The sequence below is a fragment of the Anarhichas minor genome, unplaced genomic scaffold (genome assembly GCF_050575085.1).
Source record: "Anarhichas minor isolate MPS153535 unplaced genomic scaffold, ASM5057508v1 ptg000021l, whole genome shotgun sequence".
Taxonomy (NCBI): Eukaryota; Metazoa; Chordata; class Actinopteri; order Perciformes; family Anarhichadidae; genus Anarhichas; species Anarhichas minor.
Genome location: NW_027466467.1, coordinates 10,506,073 through 10,530,000, shown reverse-complemented (window position 1 = coordinate 10,530,000; position 23,928 = coordinate 10,506,073). Strand labels below are relative to the sequence as shown.

The 23,928-nt window shown below is 41.3% G+C and overlaps 2 protein-coding genes across 7 annotated transcripts in view; both read right to left on the bottom strand.

The window, feature by feature from the left end:
* The window catches only part of srpk1b (SRSF protein kinase 1b), a 16,778-nt gene extending 14,714 nt beyond the window's left edge, over positions 1 to 2,064 (bottom strand). For 2 of the 5 annotated variants that reach the window (XM_076095680.1, XM_076095675.1), the window contains exon 1: positions 1 to 1,235. This exon is cut by the window's left edge and continues 31 nt beyond it. Coding sequence is in view for 4 of the 5 variants with exons in the window: in XM_076095675.1 (XP_075951790.1) it covers positions 1 to 40 (40 nt within the window). In the remaining variant the exon portion in view is untranslated. The other 3 variants (XM_076095678.1, XM_076095676.1, XM_076095677.1) reach the window with 3 other exon arrangements.
* A 1,597-nt stretch (positions 2,065 to 3,661) lies between these two features.
* On the bottom strand, positions 3,662 to 22,993 carry mapk14b (mitogen-activated protein kinase 14b). Of its 2 annotated transcripts, none has more exons than XM_076096349.1 (12): positions 22,525 to 22,993; positions 15,728 to 15,857; positions 12,624 to 12,682; positions 11,582 to 11,693; positions 10,801 to 10,830; positions 10,538 to 10,585; positions 10,327 to 10,441; positions 9,426 to 9,497; positions 7,776 to 7,855; positions 6,508 to 6,586; positions 6,034 to 6,207; positions 3,662 to 5,893 (listed from the first exon to the last, which is right to left on the bottom strand). In XM_076096349.1, exons 1-12 carry the CDS (start codon positions 22,641 to 22,643, stop codon positions 5,823 to 5,825), a joined length of 1,089 nt encoding a protein of 362 aa, XP_075952464.1. In that variant the 5' UTR covers positions 22,644 to 22,993; the 3' UTR covers positions 3,662 to 5,822. The 2 variants fall into 2 exon arrangements, with proteins under 2 accessions (XP_075952464.1, XP_075952463.1); XM_076096348.1 differs by lacking the exon at positions 7,776 to 7,855 and adding an exon at positions 7,390 to 7,469 and having other exon boundaries at positions 22,525 to 22,990.
* Between the last annotated feature and the right edge of the window lie 935 nt (positions 22,994 to 23,928).

Genomic DNA, 23,928 nt, shown 5'->3' with positions numbered 1-23,928 from the left:
CAGCTGTATTGATGGAGAAGATCCAGTCCAGGAGCCACATGACACGAGTCTGTACTAAACGAAACTTTGCAAAAGCGAGTGGTGCATTAAAGCTCGGTGTGGTTGCGGGACCGGGTCTGCTCTCCTCTCCCCTGGCTCTATTCGACTGAACGGTGGCTGCTGCTGCGTCCTCTCAGCAAAGCAGCCACAACAAAGCGACCAACGCGAGAGCGAGGGAGGGAAGGAGCGTAATCGGTGCAAGAGAGAGAGAGAGAGAGAGAGAGAGAGAGAGAGAGAGAGAGAGAGAGAGAGAGAGAGGGGTTGATTTATGCTTGGATGCTTGCCACTTGCTTGATGATTATTGACAGAAATTATGCATTTCAGCTAGAAACTCTTGCACAGCATCACTGACAAGAGGGGGCGGGGACAAAGATACAGGTGCATGCTGGTGTCCTAAAAACAGTCATGGTAGTTTGGCCTGATTATAAGTGCAGCAGTGGCTGTGACACACAGCTCATGGAGGCAATTAAGGCACTTTAAAACCATAAGCTAAATGTTCATAAATAAACTTAGAAGTTTTAGAAAACAGATGCTCCTTGAAACTCCAGAACTCGCTTGTTAATCATTACATATTTATGTTTTTTTAGGTATCAAAGTAATCCAGTGACAGTCGTCTGTACCTCCATTGTTAGGGGGGGATGACAGACTTTGAAAACCCCGGCTCTAAGTCAACCCTGGAATTAACTTTAAATTACTTTAGCACAACAAGTACGAGAAACTGTAGCTTACTAACAGCTGGAAAGATTAGTCCTCCAGCTTCGACTATACATTTAGGATACGACGAGACTGCGGCATCAAGACGTGCAGTTATTTAAAAAGAAAAAGAAAGAAAGAAAAGGACGACAATCTTTGGCTAAGAGATAAATTATGTGATCCCTTCAATTAAAGAGTGTCGAGATTGTTGAGGAACTAAGCTGAGATTTAAGATTCTAGAAAAAAAGAGGTAGTAGGACTGGCGTGAAGATAGTGAGATGGTTGAGACTGATGAGAGGGATCAAAGCATGAGGATATATATATATAAATAAACAAACAGTATACGTGTGTGTGACTTGCTCCTGCAGCACAGACAGGTGAAGGTGTAGTCTCATTAGAGGAGTTATTGAGTGAGTCATGTGAGAAAATACAGCCGAGCAGCTCATGAGTGAACCTCCTACTTTGAGTGTCACCTGTGAAATGACAACACGGATGTTTTTCCAACTTACTTCTTTCCAGGTTTCCTAGGCCGTGTCCTCTTCTTCCTTGCTTGCATTGCGAGTACTAAACAAATAAGGGGGAAAAAAACAGTTATAACGCAAATACCCATATCTACAACTCCACTGTTTTTTCGTCTAAACACGACACTCTTTGTTTCTCAAAGCTATTAGGTAACGGGGTATTTCGTGATTTTAGAGAGAGAAGAGTACCCGGTGTGTTCGTGGCTGCAGGTGTATGATACTCGTAGTTATCGGTTACATTATTAACTCTGCGTAGAGCTAGCAGGTTATTAGCTTTGAGTCAACGCCTCTCGAGAAGCTAACGTTGAGTGAACCGGCCTTGGCGGTGTGTTTCCCCGTGGAAGAGGTGATTTAAGTTAGCTGCTAACAGTAACGTGGTGCGTTTCAGCGTGTATGTCGAACATGGTTTTGTCCATTATCATGCCGGGTCCTGGTATACGTTAATGGGGACACTGTGGCTTATTGATTTACTCTGGCCCGGGTGAAAGTTTTGGCGCATACTTGTCCACGACCAGATGCTAACGTTAGTCTGGTAGCTAGAGCTAGCATGCTGTTAACACACAGCAGAGCGCATGGTCCACTTTTACTTTCCATCAAGCCGTTACGCTGTTTGTTACAGCGGTTGAAACCGTCATGAGAATAAATCGCCAGAGAATTGTCTTGAAGAAATGCGCGTGTGTGTGTTTCAAGTGCTATGTGTGAAACGCATTTAGGAGTAAGTTACAACAACGTTACCTTTTCTTTCCATGGTGCTAAGCAGGCAGGAGATAAGCTGCGTTCAAGGACCGTTGGAAATGTCGGAACTCTAAAGTGCGCGAAAAGGACCGATCCAACAGAGTTGAGCTGTAGGGGGCGGAGTGTGAAGAAACTGTCAACAGCTAATAATTATAATAACAAACTGGACTTTACAATAAAAATATAAAATATAAAATAATATAAATATAAAATAATTGACCACCAGTTAAAAAAAGACATTAGATAAAAGCGAGTATTAACAAGAGATTTAGAGGAAGATACTAAGTTTGTCTGCCTGAGATCCACACGCATTTGGTATGTGTAATGTTTAGCGTATCTTTTGATGAATAAATTATAAAATGTAAAGCAAGCACAGCCAATACCTGAGACATTCACTTTCTAAAAATGAATCCAGGGATTGCCATATGCAGATTTACCTGTCAAGGTAGTGTTGGGAGTTTACTGACCCTCCTTCCACCGCAGTCTGTGAAGGATGTATGTACCCTGCTGCCTTCCCATTAAATCCAGTGCAACCAGTATACTCTTGTGGTATGAAAATAATGTTGTGGTTTGTGGTACTTTGATTAAACACAATTGTATTGGAAATATGCGCCATGTGAGCTCATAGTAAACTAGGGAAGATACACAGTGAAGATCTTAACACTGCATTTTGACACAGAGCCGCAACATTTGCTAATAGCATTGCAACTCCCACATTAGTTGAATTTTGCACTTTAGTGATGGAAATTCCCAAACAAATATGCAATTAATCAAATTAAGCTGTCATGTTGCTGATCCAGTGTTTGGGGATTGTTGGTTATTTACAGTCATGGCTGTTAGAAGAACCCTTTCTCTATTATTTGCATTGCAAGCTAAAGTACTGATACATTTGGTCCATAGATAGCAATGTAAAGGGGAAAATGTAACGGTAGAAGAAAGTCATAAAGTCAACAAACTGACTCAGACTGTCAGTTACAGAGGAACATGTTGAGGATAAAGTTGGCTAAGATCAGCAACAAAAGACCCGTGGTCCTACCATACCAAGTAAAGCTTTCGTAAGAGGAAGAATGTGTTATATCTTTCAAAAGTCAGTCTTGCTTGAAGTCATAATTTTCACACATCCTTTTTGAAACAGTCTATTTAATTCAGTATCTCTATATTTTTCCATGACTATTTTTGAATTTCATTCCTAACTTCTTATCAATTTTGTTTCATTTCCTGCTCGAATGGGCTTCCATAATAAAAAGCATGAAATCAGCCATCAAGCTGTGAAGAACATGTTGTTGGGGAGGTCTCCATCTAATTTCTCAGAAGACAGACTTATTTTTCATGTAAAGCTGGTGAAACACAGTGAGGACACAAATTTACCTCAGTTTTCTTATTTATTTGTTGACCCTTTCACTGGCTGGGCAAACATTCAACTGACTTCTACCTGACAACTAGTTACCTTGATTGTTGTTATTGTTGTATTAATATATTAACATTGAGTTTTGGGATTCTGTGTGCAATGCAAGTACCCATACTTATATTTTCACTTAAAGTATTATTTAGATTTTTATGCTCTTTTATTTCACCTCCTTTTCCCACAGGTTCGGTCACCTACTTGTGCTGTGCTGCCGCCCAGTGGTGGCATATTGACAGCTGAAACTTACCACACAATATACTGAACACCGTTACAGGTTTGAAAAATAGCCTTTATTTTCTAATGGTGGTATTTACAGGCGGTGTGGCGTTCTGTCTTGATACATTTGAAAATGTAAAAACATGTGAACACATCTCAGGCAAAGAAAGCATAAACTAATTACCAAATTAACTAATGACATTTGGATATGTAAAAAGATAAACTATTCTTTTCAATGTATGCAGTTGTTTTAAAACTACAGAGAACGAGGCTTCAGCATTGCCCTTCAGCATCCAGTGAGTAAACGTACACTCTTTCCCACAAACATGTGCCCTGCTAAATTATTCAAATGAATGGCAAATAGATTTCTAGCATTACTCAAAAAACAGTCAATATTACAAGAATCACAGAATAATAGCAAATCTTGATTTAACACACAGAGAATAAAATAATACATTAGAAAAAGCACTATATAAAAACAGGCTGTCGCAAATGAAATTGTGAAGACACTGATGTTTGGTTGGCATTAGCCAGAGCATCTGTGGATGTAGCTTGTATGTCACAAGGTAATCTGATCCCTAAAATAGTTTACATAGAAAAACATTTTGTCAACAAATGTTTGTAGTACACTTCAGAACTAGGAGTCTACTGTTTAGTGGTTTGTATGTCAATAAAAACAAATTATATAGTTGAAATGCATATCTTGCTTTGATGTTTTTAAATTACATTTCTTTTTAAAAAGTCTTTTGGAGGGCAGTACTTCAGTGAACAAAATAACTTATATAAATGTTTAAGAACTGCTTTAAACCAAAGAAGAAAATGAAACCACTCAAATGAACAGTTGATCAAACCGATTTAAAACTATATGGTTGTCCGCAAAATCGTAATATTGTTGGCTCCGATAAACAAGCTGTAACTGCAGTCCCCACGGCTTAACTGGCGTTTGAGATTGTTGACGATACATTTGGTTTCTGATACAGTAAGCTTTCCATAAATAATAAAAAGAACCTTGAATTCTGACAAATAATATTCTCTTTTACATCGATATACAAACATCATAACAAAAGATCATAAATACAGGGCAGACTGGTGCCCCCGACATTCAATAAACATTAATAGTACTGTATTCTATAAATGCATTGTGATAAAAGTACATTGTCAGTTGTGGTGGGAAACATCACATTCCAATAAACGAATAAGCCAAATCTGGCTTCATCATGCGAAGGTGGTAGGTCGTGATAATCGGGACGGTAACATTCTTCTGAAACGCCAGGACAGAAGTGGTAAAAGAAGAATTGATATGGATAAAAGAGTAGAAACAAAACAAATGTTAAGTATGTGAAATGGATACATAAGCCAAGTCTCCATACTCTCCAAACTCATCTTTTGGTAAACTGTAAACCTTCAAATCCAACAATGAGCATTATGAAGCCTTGAATTTGCCATGTAGAGGTAAATATTTTAGATCTTAGCCTATCCTATACATACTTGTGTTAAATTACATACTGTATCTTTTTAGATGCCATTTTAGGCTAAACTCGAGTAATAAAATTCATACTGTCAAAAGGGGTCGGCTGAGATGTGACTCAGTAATTATGACTATTACACAAACACGCTAACTGTTTGACTGAAGTACTTATGTACAAATACTGTTTGTCATATTTACACAGTTCTATGCAACGATAGAAATAACATTTTATTTTAATGTGTGGAGGAGAGATACACAAAGACACACCGCAGTGTGAAACGTTTCTATCAAACTTTTTTCCCTATAATATTAATTACTGCTAAGTGGTACATTGTTATAAAATACGTATAAGGAGTTATATTTCTCCAAGATACTGACATATAGTTTCTAGTTTTCTGAATCAAAGAGGGGATCAATACAAACAAATGTTTGAGGTAAAAACTTACTAAAAATATAAAAGGAGAATTTAAAGTCTGCCTCGGCGCCTTGGGATGCAGAATGACAAAAACAGCAATGTTTGGGGACAGAAGGAACAGGATGTCAAGTTTTATCCCCGATTAAACAACGTCCCCCGGAGATGAATGATGGCAGGCACTTGAATGTTGTGTGTGTGTGTGTGTGTGTGTGTGTGGGTGTGTGTGTGTGTGTGTGTGTGTGAAGAAAGTGGTGGATAGTCACAAGAGACAGATAGTCCTTTAAGTTTCTTGGAAAACAAAAAGATGGAAGAAAAGGTGCCTCGTCCTCTTCAGGATTCCATCTCGTCTCCATCGAACGACGGCGGCGGCTCAAAACTAACTACCGCCTCATAGGTTAACCCTGAGAAACGATAAATAATGCGTGAGGTTATTTACAAATTATTTCTGAAGCAATCTATTGGATGCACAACTTGCATCTACCTATTCCCCCCCCCCAGCAGTTCAGGTTCTACCCCAGGCATCCACAATGTGCCAACTTACTCTTCCATTCCTCAATTTCCAGCTCGCGGCTTTCGAAGCTCTGGTCGTAAGGCTCCGCTTCGGGCTCGTCGTCTGGATCGTGGTACTGGCCAAAGTACGGGTGGGCCAGAGCCTCAGAGGCTGTGATCCGTTTGTCTGTGTCCAGCACCAGCATTTTCTCCAGCAAGTCCACCGCTTGAACACAGCAACAAGAGAACAGTGATGAGCACGTGAAGAGGCAAGACATTAAAAAAATCCATCTAAAGCCTTTATCTGTAATCTAATAATACTGGATAGGTGTTGAAACTATTATCACACTGCTGTGGTCAGTATTTGTCATAGTGGATTATTTAAATTGGACAAACCCGTACAGTAATTGAGAATATCCCTGACCAAACAACAACAACAAAAAGGTTGACTTTATGATGCCACTAGAGGGGCTCACTGAGCCAGGAGTAAAGTCAGCCATGGCATGATGCGGAAAAGGGAACTTACCAACAGGGTTGGCACCAATAAACACATCAGCAAAGTTCCTCTTGGGCATGTGGGGAAGTGAGTTAATGTAGTTCCTCGCCTGTGAGAAATGATTAACAAAACAGTAAAACACAACACAGGGGCAAGAGGTTGCACTTTGTAGTGCTACAGCTCAAAGGGACAGCTTACCCCAAAATATAAAAATACATGTTTTCTCTCTTATTTATCAATCTGGATTGTTTTGGTTTAAGTCGCCTAGTTTTGGAGGTATCGGCCTTTGAGATGTCTGCCTCCTTATGAATATAATTGGACTATATGGCACTCGGCTTGTGGTGATCAAAGAGCAAAATTACATACGTCTCTTTCCAGAAATCATGACCCAATTATTCAAGATAATCCACAGACCTTGTTGTAAGCAGTTTGATATCTCCAAAACCAGGCAACTCACACCAAAACAATCCAGAAGGATGAATAGCTCTCTAGTTAAGAGGACAAATATGTATTTTTGATTTTGGGATGAACCATCTCTTTGAAATGGAAAATATTTTTAGATTGATTAATTTGCCTGGTGCAAAAACTATCATTACTGTACATCCTTCCAGTAAGGCATGCCCCAAGCACTTTAACTACCACCCAAACCACACATTAGACAAACATTGTGCCCTGATTTTCAGAATCAATGTGTGTGACCAATGCCACGGATCGCTCATCAGAATACACTGGCAAAGCACTCTGGGAAGCCTTGCTGAGACGAGCACATTGAGTCAGAGAAGAAACAGGAAGTAAGTTGAGTGAGAGTAAAGGCTAAAACGCAGATGCAAACTGTAAGAAACTTAAAAACTACACAAAGTCTTGGCTGTGATTCCAGCTGTGTGTGGGTGGGGGGGGGCGCACGTGTCTCACCTCATGGCTGGGCATCCTGCTTATGAGGGAGGCTGGGGGCGTCCCCGTCAGGCGCATTATCTGCTGCAGCTGGTTTATATCTATAGCTTCCGAGTCAAGGGGCATCATAACATGACGGTCAGCATGTCAAAGAGCATGGGTGGTTAGGATAGGGTGTGTATGGAGGGGTGGAAAGGGGGGAAAACATACACAGCAGGGTGAGGATGAAGACACTTTCTGAGCTTTGCTAGACAGCAACCTTCACCTGACTGTAACCTATATATCCATGTATTTACAGAGATTTATGGATGCTGTAACCCAGCGCTACACTACAGGGCTCTTACTTTGTCATATGGAGATAGTGGGGAAGCCCACCAGGACGGGGCGGGACGGTGCTCGACACTCACAGACTCAGAAGAGATTTTCATCAAGAGCTCGGGCCCTGGGGTTCCAACGAGCATCATTATAAGCTTCAACTGATCAATGTCTACCACACTCGCATGAAGGACAACAGGATGGGTGGAGGGTGTTGGGTGAGAGGTACAACAGTCAAAGCTGGCATCGGCGAAGAAAATATTCTCTCATTCAATCAAAAGCAAAAGAAATGGAAACCAAAAGTCAACAAATGAATGTCTACTGCTACTGGTTACAACATTTGGATGCTAAATGAAGATTGAAAGATCTCGTGGTATGCTATGCAATCTTAGGTCATTTTGCAAGTTTTCAGGCAAGAAAAAAAAGAAAAAAAAAAAAAAGAGTCAAAATTCAAGCAAGTAGGGCTGCAACTAATTATTGTGTTCATCATTGATCTGCCAATGGTCATCAATTATTTGGACAATGAAATGTCGACAAACAGTGAAAAATGTGTACTTCAAAGCAAAACATTTTCAATCTACACATTATATTAAACAGAGAAAAGCAGCAAGTCCTTTCATTGGAGGAGCTGGAAGCTGAGAATGTTTTGCTTGTATAACACCTAAAATGATTGGCTAATGCATTAATCCGATTACCTCATAGGTGTTGGTTTCACAAAGCAAGACGACCCAGAAATGTCAGCAAACAGGCTAAAGTGCATTTTTAAAGTCACTGAACTGCTCACTGACAGTTTGGTATAATAGATCATCAACAAATCTCCAAACAAAACCAGACTAAGCACATGAACCTGATCTGTTTAAATTTGGAAAAATGTCAACAATCATTAGAAAATAAGGATGATTTACACCCTTGATTATCTTTAGATGCAGCTCCTAAGCAGTTGCTTTGCTTGTAGCACAGATACTCGTGTAAAAATCACCTTTTACTGAGACAAGTAAAGTAAGACAGACCAAATAGACTACTGTACTCTGTATATTCGACAATGCTTTAGGTGGGTAGCTCCACCAACTCTCGAGGTGATTTTGATTTAGTGTGAGGGCACACATTCACACGCACACACACACACTCACACACACACACACACAATGCAGTGAATGGTTTGATTGATCATTCAGAGCAGGAATCGCAAACACAAGAAACACCAACAAGCTTGTGCTTTTGATCTCGAAGAGAACAATGACCTCAGCAATGTGTGCCAACGTCTGTATTTTGTGAGGTACGGTGTTGTGTGCTAACGCAGCGTCTTCCTGAACATTGTTATGTGTTCTGCTGCTGCTGCTGCATGGGAAGCTTTGTGGGAGGGGAAAACAGGAAGGTGTGCTGTATCTTGGAGAAGCAGTAAAGACAACAGTGGGCAGCGCTGAGTCATAGACTGCAGGGGACTCTTGACTCCCATCACATGAATGCACACACACACACAACACACACACACACACACACACGCTTTCTTGACTATTCTGGCATGCAGCTCACAAAAGTCAATACTCGGCAATGCTTTTGAGTCAGCTTGAAGTAAGTAAAACTGTGCAAGTGTGTGTTTGAAACACCGTGGCATACATAACACAGCAGAAGAGTATGCATCCATCTACTACCTCTTCCAGATCCCCCAAAGACCTACAGAACAGGGTGACTCCAAGGAGCCATTCTATGTTTGCATGACAATGACAGCGGTGGAAGGATACGGTCTGTGCCAGGGAAGAGCGTCTGTCCAGTAAGTAGTTCAGCCATGATGCAGCCCACCGACCAGATATCGACTATCACATGTTATAAGGAAAAATATGCAGCACAGTGAATACTTGAAAATATGAAACAACATATTCAGTATCAGTTCCATTATCTTCATTTCCCCAAGCTTAAGTTTTTCAAAACCATAGTGCAGACCAATAAGGCTGCCCATGAGACTCATGTAGGGATTTCACAATCTTTTGTATGGTCTGCAATGGCTCCTTCATACTTGTGGCCAATTTAACAATTACATTTTTTTTTTTTGGGGAATATTTTAGACGTACAGTGTTGTCGTTGTTGAGCTGTGATATCTGTTTTTCTAAAATATTCTGCTGTGCTGTACATCCGCTGCGAAACCACTCTAGAAAGATTGAGCTGAACTCTTTGTTTTATTCAAAACTGTTTGCATTTTAATTTAGTTTTCAGGATTGAAAAAACAAAAAGCATGTTATTTGGAAATATTATATTCTAAAACAGGAGCTCTATCAACAGTGCCTGTTGGCACAGCTAAAAGGCACTTTCTTTTTACATCTATTTGACCATTTAAACCAACACCACGAAGCCATGTAAGACAACTGCTTTGGCTGGTGCTGCACCTTCACGTCATGTTGATTCCAAAGATTGAAAAGGTGTCCGAGTTTCTCTATAATCGCACAATCATGTCTTATGTAATAAAGAGTCAACAAGTGACGCTGCAGAAGAAAAAGCTACATACATCTATATTTCTAGATCTATATATAGCAACGTATACTGCAGAAAACAAAAACTTCCATTATTGCACAATCACATTGTGTGAAATTGCAAATGATGTACTTGTACATTCAGCTCAAAACCTTATGATTACGTCATGGTGTGTACCTGTCATGTTGTAGTGCATCCAGTTGAGCATGATCTCGGGGGCGCGGTACCACCGGGTGGCTACGTAGCCCGTCATCTCATCGTCTGTGTGCCGCGCCAAACCAAAGTCCAGGATCTTAGGGACAAAGGGATTTCATGAAGATTTTCTCCTCCACGCGATCATCTAAAAGTCATATACCGTGAACCTCGTTTCGAGACGACCATTTCTCACCTTGAGCTCACAGTCTTCATTCACGGCCAGATTACTGGGCTTCAAGTCCTGAAGAGAAAACGGGGACAAGAAGGAAAAGTCAAGACGGCATACAGAAGTAACGGAGCAGTATCCTGCCGCTCTCCGCCTGTCCCTGTTTATGTTAACCAAACATCACACAGCTGATGTGGTGTTCACTGTTTTGGCTTTTGTCAGGAGGTTTGATCAGCATTAAGACATGTAATCTCTGAACAAGACTGAAGTGTATTAAACGGTCAACTTACTCTGTGGATGATATCTGCTGAATGGATGTACTGTTGGGAAAAGAAAGAGATTACATTTATATTATACTCTCATTTTATAGAACACAGTACAGGATATTTAATTAGCTATTTTTGTAGTTTACTGTGTTTGTGATCACATGTTGGATACAAACAACAAAATGCTGTAAGTTCTGCCACCCATTTCCCTACTACTCTCTTCTTTTTGAATCCACAGTGGTTGAACACCACGTACCAGGATGTTAAAATGTCTCTTGCAGAGTAGGACAATAAAAGGCTTCATATGTCAATAAAACCCGAACAGAAACAGAAACAGAGTTAAACAATCACGAAGAGGGTTCAACAAGTCAAGCAAGCGTGGTGACGGACATTAAGCATTTTGTCCCATCAGAAATAGTGATTCACAGTAACTCCTGTCTCAGATAGCTTTGTCCTTCTTACTGTGGGGTTACTGTGTCAGATGTCAAAGTTCAGTTGTCCATTAAGATTAATTACCAGGCACCATAACTACAAAAGGTTACAGAAAAAAATATTTGTATCTTGCCATCCGATAGACTAAGAGACGACAGTTTCTTTACTAAATCTCAAGTATGTTTCTACAGCTACTCAACCAAATTGGAAAAAAATAGTATTTTCATTATACTGATTAAGGAGAAGTTAGTAGCTTAATTAGCTTAACTTAAGACCAATTCAGTTCAGTGTAGTAAAGCAGCCCACTGATCCACAGGCAGTAAGGCACCAGTGTTGAGCCGAGTTCTCCTGTTACGCTGGATGCTTCACTGACCTTTAAGCCTCTGAGGATCTGGTAGATGAGGAACTGGACGTGGTCATCTGTCAGCTTTTGACACTTGACGATATTGTTGAGGTCTGCACCCATTAGATGGGTCACCAGGTACCTGCGAAATCACACAGTACAGCCGATGAGATGTCCGTCTTTGTCTTCTGCAGCCGTCTTTAATTCATTGTATTTTTTTCTATAAATAATTATTGTGTTGTTATAGTTTATGAAGTGCTTTGTAACTTTATTGTGACAAATTCTATTAAATCTCTGTATTACCATCAGCATAATGACTTTATTAAAGATTGAATTCATTTATAACTTTGCCAACGTTGAAGAAAAGCCAGTGGATCGTGCATCATTTATACACTTTAAGAAAAGGAGAAACTAACATGAAACTGTTTGATTGTGTCACTTATATGTTCTTGATGGTGGAATGTTTACTCAGCCAACAGATCAGCAGAAGAAGGCCAAATAAAAACACAAGTGTATATGTCAAGTTTCTGCCTGGTACAGCTGCTCGATCCGACTGCAGGACACCAGTTGTCGGCTGCCCCGTAAACATGTGCGTGCATCTGCTTCTCTCGCGGTGCGATAGAACGATCGGTTGCACAATTTGATTTCATTATATCTTCATTGTGCAACTTCAGTGCCAGGTGTCTGTTGTGTTGCTTCATCTCACATTTCAACAAATGTGCTACATGCTGATGACGCCACACCGTGCTGAGAATTCAAGGACACTAATTGAATATTCTGTGCACACGCACACGCACGTAACCCCCGGACACAGCCAGATGGCTGTTACCATGGAGACTAGCTGTGATGTGCACAGTGCACAAGTTCAGCAAACGATCACGTTGGTAAAACCTGCCAGTTGCTGGACTCGCATGAAGTTCAGAGCTGCAGGGTTACGATGCGTTTGTAACTCCACCAGTACCATCGTGTTCATCGTGTTCATCCTCTGCTGATATGAAGGCCTTCATTGTGTGAGGATGAGGGGGACCAAAGAGAGCTTAAGACAGAAGGAAAAAGTAAAAGTGTGACTTACACATCGTTGAACTCCTCTAAGCTTGTTGCTGGTGTGAAAACGTCTAATAGGCCGATCACCTGAAGGCAAAAACAGAGGTCAAAGGTCAGCAAACATTGTGACAGATTACAAATGAACCAAAACACAGTTTTCATTGAGAGTTTGATAAACAACCATTTGATGAATTTGAATATCGGCATACGTGCTTCAAATGCAAAAGCAACAACAATGACAGTAAACGACTGCGTGACATTTCGACCATTTCTATAAAAGGTATCCTATTCTCGTTATGTCTGAAGTTGAATTATATTTAGTCAAACAGGCAGGCGAGCTTTCCTTGTTACGCCACTCCGTTTTCAAGGACTCGTGCTAGCTATTGTGTATAGTGACGTACTCTAGGTTATCCTCCAGCTCTGTTTTGGGTAACAGTACATTTAGTCACATTAATGGAGCTGATAACGACCACAACAGATGCGATTTCAGAGGAAGCGGTGAACGTTATCTGGTAAGTTTGGGCATCATAATGACAAGACAGGCACCCGTGGTGTTATATGACGTGTGAACAAAGGAGAATACACATTTAAGACATGGATTAGATTTAACTGGTTTCACATGCTTGTTCAAACAAAGCCAGGTTGTTTCTAACAACGCCTTCAATTTGACTGCTTTGGGGATTAGCCATGTTAAAAGTGCTTTTTAGTTGGTCAACATGCCATTTGCAAGATCTCTTTACGACAGATATAGGTTTGTGACGACATGACAGGCAAAACAAAAATAACATGTCAATGTGACAAAGTATGATAGCGCTAAGATAATTATGTGCACATAAGAGACTTGTTTTTCAGTTTGAACAGAGCAGAAAAAGAGAGAAAGAGGACAAAGCCCAGAAGCATATTAGAGGATTATCATGTATGTGTGTGTGTGTGTGGATATACAGTACATGTATATGCACACATTCATGCATGTACACGTGCATGCTATCACACTGGCAGAGAGCAGCCCTGAGTGCCAATCCTGCCCCTGGCCTCTGGAAAGAGACTGAGGAGGCTCGGTCTTGTTAATAACACAGGAGCAGCCCGCCCACCCACACAGGGCACAAAACCACAGCTGATTGGTGGGATTGGAGCCACAACAATCCAGCTGATTGGTCCACACAGGCTTTCCACAATCAAAACCCAGGGAGTCTCCTGGCAACAGCGCGAGCACAACACAGAATCCCTCTCTGTGTAAAGCATAGGTATTAAAATGCTTTGATGATTTAAGAACAAAAAGCACAGCTTCATGCAATACTCCCTGTTATGATGAAACAGAAACATGCTCATTAATGATCACAAATAGCAATATAACCTCTAAGCTGTCTGCACCACCACACCGTGATTTTGCTGTAAAAGTCAGGTTTTTAGTGACATGTTTATACGACATCGGCATCTTGTATTTGATATAGGCACCGATACTTAAATCTTAAATAATCCGAGTAAACCCAAATGAATGCACCGAGTTATCTTACCAGTAGTACCAGTGCACCATGAAACACTATTTATCAAACTGCTTAACAAGAGAGCTCAATCTGTTTCAGTAGTGAAATAAAAATAGGATTACGGACATTGTATAAAAGTGATGTAAAAGGTTTATATGAAATGAAATGTACTTCCTTAAGATGGGCTTTCATTTCAACATGGGCTCTGCTGTACTGTTGGCCTTCAAATGCTGCTGGTGGGTTTCCCCCCTTTGAGACTTTTCATACTTCTCCGAGCTGCAGATTATTTTTTCCTCCGTGTGTGTGTGTGTGTGTGTGTGTGTGTGTGTGTGTGTGTGTTATCTAAAACTGCTGTGCTTCACAGCGCCTGCAGGTTGATGATACTGGAGAAAGCACTAGTGCACCCTGTCACTCACCAGGGAGCTCTCAAAACAAGCTATTTCCACCCATTACAATGGCCAAAAGCAAACGAGGGAACTCTTTTACATTGTAAAATTAAACCTATTTCAACCCCACAAAGAGCACAGCACCAACAGAGACTTCTAGTCACACACACACCATTCACCAGTGGAACTGCTCCCACACAGCACACATGCACCACAGCTTGATAAATCATAACCACTGCTGTTACATAACATAAGAGGATGCACACTAGTTGGTCAAAGTGTTATCTGAATGTACCAACAGCAACACACAGTAGGAGCTGTGTTTGTGTTTTGTATGTGGGCAAGTGTCTGCAGGCGCGGCACCTTGTACTTACACATAAACACAGAATACTAAAACACAAGCAGAGATTGTAGAAGGGGAACTTAAGCCACTGCCCTAACACATTGAAGTAAAATGGCATGAGCCAAAATTGCTGCAGCAACAAAATGACACAACAGGAACTGGTACCAGAGAACGCAGTTGTAAACCCGTTTGGTGACTCACTGCATGTTGTGCTGCAATGCTCACCAAGCAGTGCAGCACAACATGTTGTTATTTTTGCAGTCAGCTGATTGAGGCGTAAGGCCGCACGACCGACTGTGTTCTATAGTTTACAGAGTGGATGCCTGTTTATTGATGTATGCATGTACATGTGGACGATTAAATGACCGGAGTGACTGTGTCAAATGCACGCAGAGTGTGTACATGCCACTAAGTGCCTGCAAAATGGAGTTGTGTTTATCTTCTTCACAAAAGGAGTGTATGTGAACGGATGAACTGGAACTTTTCCGGTGGCCCAAAGTTCCATTTCAGACTTGGACACGTTTCTAGTTTTAGCTCAGTATCAATTCCTATGTTACATGGGTCTCCATTCCCATAGCTTCAATCCTGAGGGCAGATCTAAATGAGCTCCAGCAATCATTATAAGCTACAAGTCAACACGGATACAGACAGTCTGACAATGTAACCAGTGGTGAATAGTGCCTGCTTCTGCACGTTACTACTCGCTGTGCAAACCTCATGTGCAATATCATGTGCACACATATGCAATTCTTGCTTGAGAGCTAAACTACAGAACAATGCAAACGCATGCATGCACATGCACATACATACATGCACGCACACACACACACACACACACACACACACACACACACGGGCCCAGCCAGAGATTTAAGGCCGGGCGCCGGCGGTGAGGGCGGGTTGACTGCAGTCGACTTACATTCTCGTGCTTCATGTGTTTGAGCAGTCGCAGCTCTCTGTAGGTTCTCTTTGCGTGGATGATGGACTGGAAGGGTCTGGACAACTTCTTCACTGCAATCTTCATGCATGTCTTCATGTCATACACCGAACTGAAAGACACAGTGTTTGAAACCAGTTAGACCTTGGTTGTAAAAATAATAATAATCATATCAAAAACATAAACATTTCCCTTTATTTAATCGAGAATGACACGTTTCACTGGACTGCTTAGGCGGCCTTAACCCAGTAAACAAAGCAAACAATTGCATAACTCTTGGTTCAGGTTCGCTTCTTATTACACTCTGGGGGAACATGACTGAACATGACGACATTGTGTACAACAACGAATGAGTTGTCTAATTCTTTACTTTGTTTAAAGAATGGTGGGTAGGTACTAAAAAGCACAAGATGTCCAGGACCACTCGACATGTGCCATTAAAGTCTATAATTACAGCTCCATTTGTTAATGTTTTATTCTTAATTCATTCAAGAAATGAACTTCTGGCAACAACATGTCTGTTTGTTGAACCAATCCAAAGCATTATCATTACAAGAATGTTTTCAGTATTTCAATAAGAACATAACAATGAGGTATTACAAATTATTTCAATAAACAGGAACAAACAAACTAAATAACTGTCAACGTTGCAAAAGCAGATTTTTTGCATATCCACGTTGACTCAGCACCTGCCCTGCCATTCTGCTGGAGCTGTTCCTGTAAGTGTGCATGGCTGTGTTTGTTTTAGTCCTCATTCATTATCTTACTCATTTCATTGTAATGATCATCCCCATTGTCACTGTGGAGGCAGTGTGAAAGAAAAATGAAGAAGAAGAGAAACAGGTGTGGCCAAAAGAACATCAACAACAGAAGTGTAACATGAAGCTGAGAGGGGAATGTGCTCTCTATTGATGCAAATTGAGCAATAAGCAAAGGGCTGTTACTAAAATCTGCACAATATGTTCTGAGATGGAACCAGTAAAAATCAACACACTTGTCCACAGAGAGACAGACAGAGAGACAGATAGAGAGACAGACAGAGAGACAGACAGAGAGACTGACATTGTGAGGGTGGTGGAAAGAGAGGCAGATGGGCTTTGCCTTCCTAAGAAGCGTGACATTGCTGTATTTCCTGTGTGAGGGAACACAACCCACTTACAATAAACCACATTCCTTCCAGGTCAATCACTTCAGCTGCATCACAAATGGATGATTTCAAAATAACGCAAAAGAAAGAAATCTGTGCTCAGTGTGCCAAAAAGTATTGTTTCCTCTCCTTGTGGTTCCGACCATGTGGGCGGGGGAATGTACACGGGTGTTTTTCATCAAAATGCTTTTCCAAACGACAGAATAAACACAAATCCAGCGGACCTGCAGTGATTGGTTGAAACTCATAATAGTGCAAGCCACTAAAACTACCTGAGCTACTGACCCAGTATCAGCTGCACTGTGGCCCTTTCAGTTCAGAGTTTGAGGCCATGTTAACACTCCGTGTTACGGGGGAGGAGATGAGTCATTTCCCTTGAACAAATTGCACAAACTGGTGATTTGAACCGTCGACCTTTCCCTGCACATGACTGGGAAGATTAAAAATAAGTCTGCCTTGGTGCACAAAGTCATGGTCCAGATTGCCACACGTCCATAATGATAACATTGAGATAAGTTTTTGCCAGTAAGTCGGAGATAATCTCCCACACCCACTGTACTCTATGTTCCCGGCTTGCAGAAGGACTGGTATACGTGTCACTTGTGGGGTAAAACCCATACTTAGTAAACACACAGTATACCAAACGCTAAATGACAAAACAAAACGACACGCGCACAAAAGAAACTGATGCTGATCTGCAGGACAAACAAGACCGGTCTATGCATACACCATCCAATTAGTCTGTAATAAATGGAAGTGCAATAACAAATCACCATAAAAAATGTGGGCTGTAAAAGGAGCAGCCTCATGAGACCGGGATCACACGGAAGGAGCGATCGTCAGCGGTGCATTGTTGACTAACAGACGACAGAGTGAGCAGATGGGCAAATGTGCACTTTAAGTGACTTGAGGAAATGTCTGTAGTAAGTGCCATCAACTCACTTTACTTCAGAAATTAGATTCACAGGAGATTTGAGAGACGGAAGGATAAAGGCTTTCACAACATTTCTCCCCCGTGGCGGGAAGAAAAACAAACCTCCACAACAGTCGGCGTAACAGAAATGCATTTCTTGCGCAGCTTAAATTAACCGGTGCATTCGTGGCATTTCTCTCAGGCGTGTATGCATACGATTGCTTGTCAGTCTTGGCATGTGGGTGCACTCTTGCTGACAAACATGGCTGGCACTAGAACATCTTGGCGCACGCACGTTAAGAGCCTCATGGCTTCATTTTGAGTGATTATAATTAACTGAAGTGTTACGGGAAGCACAGACAGTTCAACACTACAACATGCTGTGTATTTCATCGAGGATGTTATATGTCATCTGTACAATTACAAGCATCTTGAAACACATTTCTGTGAGGAATACTTTCAGCATTAAATCTGATGTCAAAGGCAGCAGCATCACGTCAGGAGCACATGATCACACACGTTTAAGACCAGCACCACAGGGAGAAAACAGCACATTCAAATGATCAACACAGTAGTGAGATTAATAAAAAAGACACCCCGCTTCACAAGCATTTAACTTCTGAGACACATCATCCATACAACATTGACATTAACAACCCCATGAGTTGGCATAACAGTCAAATGCGTACTTCCCCACACAAGAATACCAGACAATGTATGCAATCTGTCCTTACAAATCCTCTCAGTCCTCATGGAAAGTACACTATCAGGCATATATGGGCCTGTGGTTATTAAGAATAGTTTTAATTGGTTTATGGTTATGACAGGAACTAACAAGCGTGAGATGGCAGTCAGGTAGAACATCGTGGACTCAAAGGCCACATATCAAGATGGCAGAAGGGGAACACGTTTTTAATCGAGCATATTTTTAGATCATCAAATCTCATTATCATGATGCACCTTAATCTTCAACAGTAAGCGCTTTGTTATGCGCATTATGACCCAAGGCACAGAAATGCTTCCAGTATAACTCGACTTCACCTGTTCCACTCGCACGGTATTATAAAAAGGGGCAAACGGGTTTCAATGCTGACCTTTTATCAACAAACGCACGACAAGCATTATGATTTATTAATCTGGCTGCGTTTATAAAGAAGCACGCTTGCTGTGATTATGACCTTGGTGGAAGTAAGATAACATGGTTCAGGTGTTTACACAGCAACAGCAATAACGTCAGTATTTACAGCTTTAATTTAATAATCACACTCATTTTCCAATCTGCTCTGCTAACAGTGCTACTGATGAAAGCAAACCTTAATACTTAATGAAGAAATGAGTCTCCTAGTGTATCCACCTCACGTGTGTTTCTCGTGGAATTTGTAGAACTCAGATGCAAAAGGTTGTATCTTTTTGCATCTCAGCACCCAATGGTGTCTGCATGCCAAGATGTGTTGGGGCTCTAAAGCCTGATCCATCATTTTAAACCAAAATGAATGGCTTTACTCTTCTGACATCACAGTAATTCAGTCATGAGTCTCACATGACTGAATGGAGTTATTTAAATTGCTGGTTTTAAGTGTAAGCCTCCTGTTTGTTTGGAAAGCTGACAAGTCAGTGCACGCATCTCTGTGGTCAAAACCAAGCGTGTCAGCCAAACTCGCCACAATTTGCACCTTCTCGCCAAATTGGCTTCATCATAGGGCTGCGCAATACAGCAACATCATATTGGTTTCATGATACGAGACTAAATATGAGCTGAGATTTTGGATATCGTGGTCCATATGAGTGGAAGACATTTAAGGACGCAGAGGCAATAAGCAAAGCAGTCATTTCTTTTTAACCAGAGGGCCTTGAGCTGGGCCTGTGCACAGAAACCTTTTTGTTCCATAAAATAAGCAAATCAGGAGCAGTTTAAATGTTAATGTGTTTTGAGAATGAGGGAACATCCAAAGAGCAGTTATATGAATGTCTGAAGGAGAGCAGGAAAACGTAAGAGCTTCTACACAACTTCCACGTTCTGATGAGCAATAACTGCGTTTGATGATTTCTGAAAACGCTCTGTTGTAGAGACATGATGTGAATATTTCCAACGAATCTTTTACTGGACTGTCTGTGCATATGCTATTAGTTAAAGGCTGGGAAATGACTGTTATGATTACATCAAAACCAAAAAGACTTAGCTATCCTTTTATTTTTAGCCATGATTCATTCCCCTGCACCGAGCTAAAAATGAGCAATTGATTTAATATGCACATATGTCCCGTGAGCCTCCGAGTACATGGCTTGTTTTTTTGCTTTTCTTCTCAGCTGAGAAACTTCGACCGGACAACACGAGGCACTCAACACACTGTCCATATTGTAATCCCAGCCAGCAGCATTTACTGCGAGCACTTTCTTACCACACTAGCCCTGGATCCCCTCCAAGTCTGACATTTAGAAAACAGAACAACGGTCAGAAACAAGGAGAAAGTGGTCGTGTTGTTTTCTTAGAAGACTTGGTGAAAATGATTTACGACCCCCACGTAGTACATGCTTTCAATATTTAAAAGTTGGGGAGAATGCAAGCCTAGAGCCAGAGGAACGTCATGGCAGCAACAACAAAGACTAGTCCGGCTGACCAACAGCCCGGGCATGCTGGAGTAGGTGCTGTGAGGTTATTTATACATTTCAGATACCTTCTAAAAGGATTTTAAGGACACCCTGCTGTTTGGATCACTCTGCCTGCTTAATTGATTCTGAGTTATAGTATTCAAAAGACTTTGTGATCACAGGATGTTTCCAAGCTGACAACTCCTTGCCCTGGTTTTGGATCGAGTCAAATACAGAAGAAAACAATGAGGAATTTCCTCAAATGCAGCTACAAAGGAGCTGCAGCAGGTGACACAGAGGATGGGAATATTTGGGAATCCTACGATTTAATTAGGTAGTTAAGCTAACTGGTCATGATGAGGGTCACTTTCTGTCTGGAAGCTTAAGTCTTTTGTCTGTAGAACAATAATGAAATGAACATGTCATTTACTGACCAACATCACTGGTTAAATGTTTTTCCTCTAATTGTTCTAATAATATTCACTGTTAGATTATTCATAATAATGGAAAAATCACACTACAAATAGAACTTATGACAAAGATAACAAGGCCTCTATGTTAAACAGCTAGTATCGACTTCTAAATTATTTTGACTCAAACAAACAATGTCCCTGGGTTTGAGCTCAGGGGATTCAGACTGCTAAAAAAGTCAGATTTGATCATTACGAGAGGGAGAATCCCCACAGCTAGCTCGAATATATCTACACAACACCTCTTGCATGTTCAAATCATTTGTTTTGCTCACAATTCTGTCCTCCCCTGCAGAAAAATCTGATTTGAAAAAGCGAACTATTTTGTCGTAAACACAATGTGTGCTCTTGGGCTAAGTTCTTAACTGTATCAACAACTTACAAAAACTCGACTTTTGGCATTTGTGAATTGTTCTCGGTAATAATCAGGATTCTTATGTGAATCCATTATTTGCCCCACCCCTATCACTACGTTACTTTCCCCCACCCCTATCACTACATTACTAATCAAAGAGAATTGAATGGGAACATGAACACGCCGTTTTTTTCATTATCAGCACTCTTTTGGTCATGATAGAGGTGGATGTTGTTTATACACATCATAGCCTCACATAGATTTCTGTGATGACACACTATTCATGCCTTGCATGTACATTAACAGATGTTTGTTGTGGGTACAATACAATGGGGTCATGGTTAACCCTTCATTCACTACTAATAACTGCAAAAAACACACATTCACATCACTCCAAAGTTGAAGATACATTACAGCATGACCTCATCTATGACTTTGTGATGACTAAAAGGCGTCACAGCTGAGGCCACTACCTAACCTCGGGACAGTGAGTCATGGGTGTATCACAACGGGGGGAGAAAAAAGGGGGTGACATCATTCTAGAGTCATCGTCGTCGTCGAATGGGCTTCTGTAGAAAGCTCTCACTGTGCACGAGGGGGAGCCTACTTTCCGAAAACCACGTGACCTGCTGGTACTCTGCAGGCTGCACCCAACTAGAAAATGCATAATGCACGCGATGTGCGGATGTGTACAGTACCAGGTTGTACATGCAGGACTACAATACTGTTGTAGTGGAAGGCGATTATTTCGCTAGGTGTTGGTTAACCCTCACTGTATCTCACGGGTAAGGCACTTCTTTTGCAGATGATGCAAGCATGGACATGCCACTGATCAGCCTTCTTTAAAAACAGAGCCTGATAAACGTTTAAAGAACAGTCAGTCTGCATGTTTAACACCGGGGATCTAGTGCAACTTGATCCCGGAGCTGTCCGGGAGCTTACTGGATATTAGCGGTAACGTTACATACATGTGTTTACCGGACAAGTGTGAGCAGGACTGCAAAAAAAAAAAAAAAAAAAAAAAAAAAAGGCACAACACAAATACAATCCCCACCCGCCGAAGAAATGCGAACCACCCCGAAGCATGCACGATGTCTAGACGGTTGACAATAGCCGGAGTAAAAAAAATGTAAACAAAAGGCACCACTGATATTTCCCCTTCCTTCCACTGCTACCCTTCACTGGTTGACAAGCAGCCCGTGTGGAGGTACCTCTGACGGGCCTCTGTGGGTGGTGGGAACCCGTTCGGCCGTTGTGCAACCGTTCTGTGTGCTCTCGATGTTACTCTCTGCAACAACTGCTTACCATACGGATCCGTAAGCACCGGAGCCGACGGGAGATAAGTTCTGGTAGCGCTCCGGGACCTCCCACACGGTTTTGTTGAGCTCCTGGCGGTAGAAAGTGGGTCTCTCCTTCTGCGACATTCGTGCGGATTTAAGAGCCGCCTATAGCGACAAAACAAGCCAGCGGAAACTTCTGCCCTCTCTCCTCTCCACCCCGTGTGGCACGACGTGGAGTGGTGCTGCTCCCTAAGAAACTAACAACTGAGACGGTGCTCAATCGCACAAAACTTCAGCCGCCCAGTCGTGCAAAATCGGTGCAGTTGTGCAGAAAAAAAAATCCCCACCTCTCCGTGTACGTCGGGGCGCTTGGAGACAACTTCCTCTACAAAAACGCGCTCGGGTCAGGAAGCAGCCTGGACTAGCTTTCGCTGAATTTTTCGCACTGTTCTCTTGCTTTGCTGGGCTCGCGGAAAACGTGACCGCGCACGTCCCTTCGTCGGTGAACGCTCCCGTCAATAATTATCTTCTCGCGAGAACTGGGTCGTCTTGAGGAGATTGACAACCAGGGGATACCCCCAAATCCCGCTTCAACTGATATCATGAGTGGGAGTCTCCCTGTCAGTCAGTTAACAGTTTTACCCGTTTAAACGTATCTCAGATAAAATGACGTAATCTAATATAATCTCAAAAGTGTTTAGAGAAAGATATCTGACTCATGACTGAACACTGCAGCATTTTCATATAGAAATTATAATTATGATTTTTTTTAATACAGATCAACCACTGAGACCCAAAATAAAAATATCTCTCTCTATATATAACATATTAATTGATTGCACAACTACCAGTATTCATCAAATTATTATGACAAACACCTTAATGGCAAAGTGCCATCAGTTGTTTTTATTAACTGCAAAAGTAGTTGAATGTGTAATCAAGGTGTGGCAGGCCACTGTGAGTTGATGACAAGGGAAGGTCCAACAGCTGATTAGACAATTTGTAAAACTACATCATTAAGGACAAAGGATAGTTACAAATAGGCCTTTTTTATGGGAAAAAAGTGATATGTCCGTAGAAATATTCAATTAATTATGGCTGAGTTCCATTTGGCTGCATTGGTTTTAAGGTCCTGGTACTGTGCTTACTGGGACAGAGCTATTGTTTATGTCATAAATGACACCTGTGCTTTTTCTTATGTGATGAGTCAAAATGTCTGCTGCGAAAAAGGTCTATATACCCTATACAATGACATATAAAGTACCAGTCCAAAGCAGTAGAGTACAGTGCACAGTAAGTTAAATCATAAATTATGAAAACATGGCACAGTTATAAATCTGCTGGGAACAGGTGTCGTGACAACGAAAGCATTTGTGGTCAGGGCACTAGAAAATAACTTGAACTGACATTTGGTCTGTTTGCAAAAGTA

Excerpts from the sequence above, each read along its gene's own strand:
- mapk14b (XM_076096349.1), bottom strand. The coding sequence starts at position 22,643 with ATGTCGCAGAAGGAGAGACCCACTTTCTACCGCCAGGAGCTCAACAAA. Across the intron at positions 12,683-15,727 it reads AACACATGAAGCACGAGAAT|GTGATCGGCCTATTAGACGT; the intron begins GTAAGTCGACTG and ends TTTTGCCTTCAG. Across the intron at positions 10,442-10,537 it reads ATGAAGACTGTGAGCTCAAG|ATCCTGGACTTTGGTTTGGC; the intron begins GTGAGAAATGGT and ends TTTGTCCCTAAG.